The 5930-nt window shown below is 48.1% G+C and overlaps 1 protein-coding gene across 1 annotated transcript in view; it reads right to left on the bottom strand.

Moving 5' to 3' along the window:
- Positions 1-738: 738 nt before the first annotated feature.
- The window catches only part of SPTA1 (spectrin alpha, erythrocytic 1), a 65250-nt gene continuing 60058 nt past the window's right edge, over positions 739-5930 (bottom strand). The window contains exons 46-52 of the mRNA XM_040635886.1: positions 5837-5854; positions 5300-5351; positions 4042-4229; positions 3081-3134; positions 2560-2706; positions 1752-1896; positions 739-1225 (exon numbers count right to left, since the gene is read on the bottom strand). Of these exons, the coding sequence (XP_040491820.1) occupies positions 1100-1225; positions 1752-1896; positions 2560-2706; positions 3081-3134; positions 4042-4229; positions 5300-5351; positions 5837-5854 (730 nt within the window). The 3' untranslated portion in view covers positions 739-1099. The remainder of the gene's footprint in view (positions 1226-1751; positions 1897-2559; positions 2707-3080; positions 3135-4041; positions 4230-5299; positions 5352-5836; positions 5855-5930) is intronic.

The following is a 5930-nucleotide window of genomic DNA, read 5'->3' on the forward strand; positions in this document are numbered from 1 at the left end:
TGGGACAGAATTTGTCCCTGACTGAGGAACAACTAGCTCTTGTGGAAGGACGAGATCGAGACAAGGTGGTAATCAGGTGGTAACCTCCATGGGCTGGCGGTGGAGACGGTGCAGGATACCAGCAGCCCCTCACAAGACGGAGATGGACCGAAGGATTCTCACTGGCAAACGACACCGTTGACTTTTCCAAGTGCAGACAGAATGTCGGTATTAGCCCGAACACTCTTTGGAGACAGCACCCCCTCTTCTTGTTTTTTCTTCATTCCTCACTTTGTACATAATTCTAACTCTTAGTCTAATAGGAGGTAGAAGTAAATCAAAACATTCTCTTCATCACATTAAAATGTCAGCGTGAGTGTGGGGTCCTGGAGGACAAAGGAAGCCCAGCCCTGCCATGAGAGTAATGGCGCCCTCTCTAATGGAGAAGAATGGAGAAGGGGCAGGTTGAGAAGAACACAGGTGCTGGTCTTCTTCTCTGGACTAAAATACAGGTGTTCTGCAGGATGTCAAGTACCTTCATTTTCAAATGTAAGAATTTATATGCATTCCAAAACTCAAGAGAAACCATGTGTAACTCATCTTGGACTTTATCCATCCTGCCACGACCCTTGTTCGCGGTGTAATTAGCTGCCCGTGTTTAGAGAACAGTACGATTCTCAGAACTACAGAGCATCAGTAACCTTTAACATCACATTACCCTATTAAAAAGAAATACTTAAAAAATGAACTTTTTTTTTAAAGAATGAAATATTTTATTCTAAAATCCACACAAAACAAAGTTATATAGATGTGTAGAACCCAACAAATTAAAAAATAGAGAGCTTGGCCCCTGAGTAGTGACAGGTTGCATACAAAATAAGCTTGTGATGGTTCCTCTCCCCCAGCTCTGTGAATGCCTTATATCGCCCAAGCCTGAGACTTTTCCAGGGGCTCTAATAAGTGTAATAAACACACACACACACACACACACACACATGCACACACACACACACACACACACACACGACTATCTCCCCCTCCCCCATACTTGCCTGTCTCCTTCCTCCCCCAGTACTTCCCACCACACCAAGATTTTCTATGACCCAGGAAAAGCTGCTTGTCAGTTGCCAAAGAAGGAATTGGTGAAACCCACGTAGTCATAGCCAGCGAGGTGGCTTCGGCCCCGTGGGTCCACGTACTGCTGCATATGTGAGGCACAGAACTGCACTTGTTCTGGGGTTAGGGCCTGAAACAAAACAGAGAGAGACACAGTCATAGGGATTAGAAGTAGCTGGCTCCTTGCGGCTGGCAATATGCCCCGAACCCGGGACCCAGGGGGCAGAGAGACGGAGAAGCAGCAGCCAGCCCTGCTCCCGTCACAGAAATCCGTGATTTCTAATGAGCAAGTCCAGCTCGTCTTTTCAACTAGCCCTCCCCTGAGGAGTCTCATCTCACTTGGACTACACACTTTATCTCATTCCCTAAATTTGGGTTATTCAAGAAATGGGAAAAGAAATGACCTTAAAATTGAGTTTCAGATTCAGAATCAACCCTTAGAGTCTTTAAAGAATGACTACAATTTTCAAGCTGGGACAACATAAGATGAAGCGGTGAGCAAAGCACGTGGTAACTTGTGGAGGACAATGTCCGAGCCCACAAAAAAGAGGTGTGTGGGGGAGGGTCGTTGCCAAAGGTCGGCGGCCGGGCCCGAGACGGGCACGCTGTGGACTGCCACGAGAGGACAGTGACAGTGGACGCAACTGGAATCTGACCTGCTTCAAGTCCTCTTTGGTAATGTAGGCCTTGCCCTCTGCCAGGGCTTGGAAAGCATTCTCGATTTCATCGCTGGACTTGATGTTCTCTGACTCCTTGTCGATCAGGAATGAGGTGTAGTCCTCCAGGGAGATATAGCCCTTCCTGTGGGAGAAATGGGCTCCCCTCTCTGAGACTGTGGGCGGCGACCTCTACGTTGACCCCACTCCTCACACCCTTGTGGTGAAGTAAACGCTGCTTCCCAAGCCCCGGCCTCCGTGCCCACGTGAGCCTCCGGCTGGACTGTCCACACAGTCTGGGAGTCTCCATGAGCACCCGCCCCCAGGCACTTCAAGCTTTTCAAGGTGAGTTGAAGGCCTCTGTTTCTGGTCTTCTGTCATCCTTGGTATTAGAAAGAATTCATCCCTAACCATGACAGGATCCCCCCATGATGGTACTCCACCCCCCAAGCGCACAACCCCCCTCTCATCAGTCGGCCCCCAGATCATCCAGGTCTCCTTAGGACCTTATACACATGGAAGGATTCTTTTGTCAAGGTCCATTCTCAGGACAAGCTGAGTTTCATAGATCAGACAGAAACCAGGAATTGAGCAAATTACAGAGCCTGTGCCTGAGTTGGCCTTAGTACCATGAACTTCTGAACTAATCCTGCAAGGGCATCGATACCTGCCCCAGTCACGTACGGCCGTCTGTATCCTCCTAGTCTCATGATGACTTGGTTTCATTTTCCTGGATCATTTTACCCTCTGAGCCCGTTCCTCCAAACCCCATTCCCTGCGATGGTCTGGCCCTTGGTCTTCCTCCTACCTCCCCGGATCGACGACATCCAGGAACTTCTCGAACTTGGGCTCAGGTTCGTCCTCCTCCACCATGGGCAAGTAATAATTGAGGCCTCTCAGGCAGGACCGGAAATCTTTGTGGCTCAAGCGCCCTGTCAGATTCTCATCAAAATGTCTGAAGAACAAAAACATTTTATCAAGTTCCATAGAGAACCAGATTAGAACGGAGAAGAAGGATTCTTCTTGGGCCAGCTGAGGCTTTAACATGTCACAGGTCATCAGAGAACAGAGTGGGGAGTTTGCCTCTGTTTCTGAACTGTTTTGAACCCAGTGAATGGAGCAAAGACAGTAAGAGCACGAGAGAAATGTATTTTCTACAGGAATCTCACAGACATATTCAAAGCCATGACTTGAAGCTAATGAACACATCTAGGTTTTCATTTAAGATCCTACCAGACCAACACTGAGGGGAAAAAATTAGTTATTTGGAGATTCATTCTGAATGGGCTGGAAAACAAAGAACCGATCAACTTATGAAGTTATACTCACTTGTAAGTTGTGCTAAACTCTTTCAGTGTCTCCTCACTCACACCTATGGTGTCTCTGAAAGGAAAAACATGAATTAGCCCATGAGATAAAACGGAAAAATAGCAGGAGACATGCCATGCGGAATAGAGGGGGATGTTAGTGGATATGGTGCTCCTCGGGTCATCTCATTCAGGGGTTGGCAAACGATAGCCCACGGGCCGAATCTAGTCTGCCACTTGCTTTTGCGCGGTTTAATGAGCTATGGATGGTTTTTACCTCTGTACGTGGCTGGAAATAATCAAAAGAGGAAGTGTTTCATTAAACATAAAACTTGCATGAAATTCAAATTCCAGTGTCCATAAATAGAATTTTTTTGAAACATGGACACGCTCATGAATTTGTGGGCTGTCAATAGCCCATTCTATGATGACGAGTGAGTAGTTACAACAGAGACGGCAGGACTCACGACGGCTGACACATTTATGATCGGTCCCTTTATAGGAAAAGTTGCCAATGCCTGATCTAGACGATAACGCTGCCATTATTGCCAAGACCCTAACACTGCTTCGATATAATTAATTTATTTGGGAAAAAAAAGTGGATTCTGCTTTTCCGGCTCTACACCTTGACTATTTCGTGCGTTCTAGACATTTGAGAGGGACTTTTACAAAAGGGATGGCTTCCTGAAGAGGTTGCGTAAGATGGTGAAGGGACGCTGAGAACTGGGTGACGAGTAGGTTCAGGGGGATGGGAGCATGGTCTCCTGTTTCATAACAGACCCCCAAATAAAAAGAAATGGTCATTCTGTGGGACAGAAAAGAGAGAGGAAGAGAATTTTGGTTCTGGAGATGTGCGTACTGTCTCTGAAGCCGCGCTTTTATCCAGTGGCCCAAACTCTAGCCCCTGGGGCTAAGTTCTGACCCCGGGCACCACCCCCACGCTCGCAGCCCCGGTCACGGTCACGGCCACGCGTCTGCAGTACTTGGCTTGGATCTGCTGCTCCAGGTTGTGCTGCATCCGCATCCCCAGCTCGTGGAGTTGGTCCCACTGCTGGGCCAGCCCGATGGAGCTGTACTTGATGTCCAGGACCAGAGCCTCCTCCAGGCTGTCTCCCAGATCCTCAATCTTGGTCAGCTGGCGCTTCATGGCCTGGATCTCCTTCTGCTTCCGCTAGAAGAGACAAGAAGGGGAGAAGCAGTCAGGCAGGGTACCAGCTCCAAACCAAAGGATGGGAGAGAAGCTAAGAAGCTGGTGAGTGTGGGTCTCCTCTAACTGCTCCGTATTCCTTACTCTCAGGGCTCTTCCTGTCCTCTGTGAAAAATGAACCACTCAGGAAATCCGCTACTGTACTCCTCATTTATGTGATGGTGGGAAGGTTGGGTGATGGGACCTCGGTCATTCTGCTCATGTGTAATACAGAGATCTAAGGTTAGTAGTTACACAGTGCGGAAGACAGGAGGAGTATGCCCAGGGTGACCGCGTGGCTGGCTCCCAGCGATCTGCATCGCGAGTTATCCGCGCTGGGGGTCGTGGCTGAGCTCCAGCCGGCTCCCCTGCAGCCACGCGGGCCGACTTCCACGAGACGCACCTGTCATCCGGGCACACTCAATGCCAACGCTGCATCCAGGCCATGCTTTCTCCTGAGTAGGGGAGGAGTGAGTGGGTTCTGAGGATGGGGTGGGTGGAGATACTAAATGTGTTACACGGTACGAATGCTTGTGACCTTCCAGAGATCAGTCCTATCTGACAATATCTTACTCTTTATTATTGAAGTTCTTTCATAAGGGAGTAATGAGATTTAATTAATTAAATGTTCTCCTTGAGGTGGGGCCATAATGAAAATGAGGTTAAGAAACACTGTTCCACCCCTTTGCTTCACTCCACTGTTGAGAGACCATCTGGATTTAATTATATTATCAAATGATTGTCAAATAATGACGGCTTCGGCACCTGTTTTCTTTCTTTATTATCACAACGACTCTGTGATACGGGTATCGTGAACTCCATCGTATAGACACAGAAATTGAGGGTCCTGAAGTAAACTGATGGCCACGCCCACGGAGCCGAGGCCAACGGCTAGAACGCAAGTTGCTGGCAGGGTTAGGACTAGACCCTGACGCTCTTGACCTTCAGGCTGGGAAATTTACCTAGAAGTACCACTAGGGTTGCCTTTAAGGCATTTTCCTTGCACTCCTCATAATTCCGGCATTATCCTCAGCTCATAAGCAAATGTTACTTACTTTATTTGCTTCCAACTGGGACTCCAGAGTTCCTGTTTCTTTGAGCAAAGACCTAGTTACGAACCAGAGGGAGATGTTATTCATAAGATCAGAGGTCAATATCTCACCCAGACAGACCGATTCCAGCACCCTACATTGCTCCACTTCTGCACCTATCATATGGCTTCTCTAAAATGAATTTTTACACCAGATTCTCATGAAATCAAACCCTTCTGTCAACTGGCAAGTCGCTAGACAGATGAGAAGAGAAGGAAGGTCTGCCCTTGTTCTTCCGCGTCTTCAAGAAGGCTTCTGTACCTTCCTCCTGGTGCTTACTCTCAACTATACCCTTAACCTAACGGGATTAAGACTCCCCCTAGTGGGGTGTAGACAGAAAGATATGGCCCGTGCTCCTCTTTCCACCCCACACTTTGATTTGGGCACCATCTCAATCTGATGGTGACGGTGGGGACGATGAAGATGCCTCGGCGCTAAGTCCTCCTCACGACTCTTCCAGAATAACAGAACAACACAAACATAATAACACGAAATACTGACCCATCCAGAAAGTAAGCCCTGGGCATGCAGGTCCAGAACAGGAATCAGACGAGCGAAAAGAGAAATCACACGTTAGCACAAATTACTTCAATGA

Source organism: Ursus maritimus, unplaced genomic scaffold, assembly GCF_017311325.1.
Source record: "Ursus maritimus isolate PB19 unplaced genomic scaffold, ASM1731132v1 scaffold_2, whole genome shotgun sequence".
Taxonomy (NCBI): domain Eukaryota; kingdom Metazoa; phylum Chordata; class Mammalia; order Carnivora; family Ursidae; genus Ursus; species Ursus maritimus.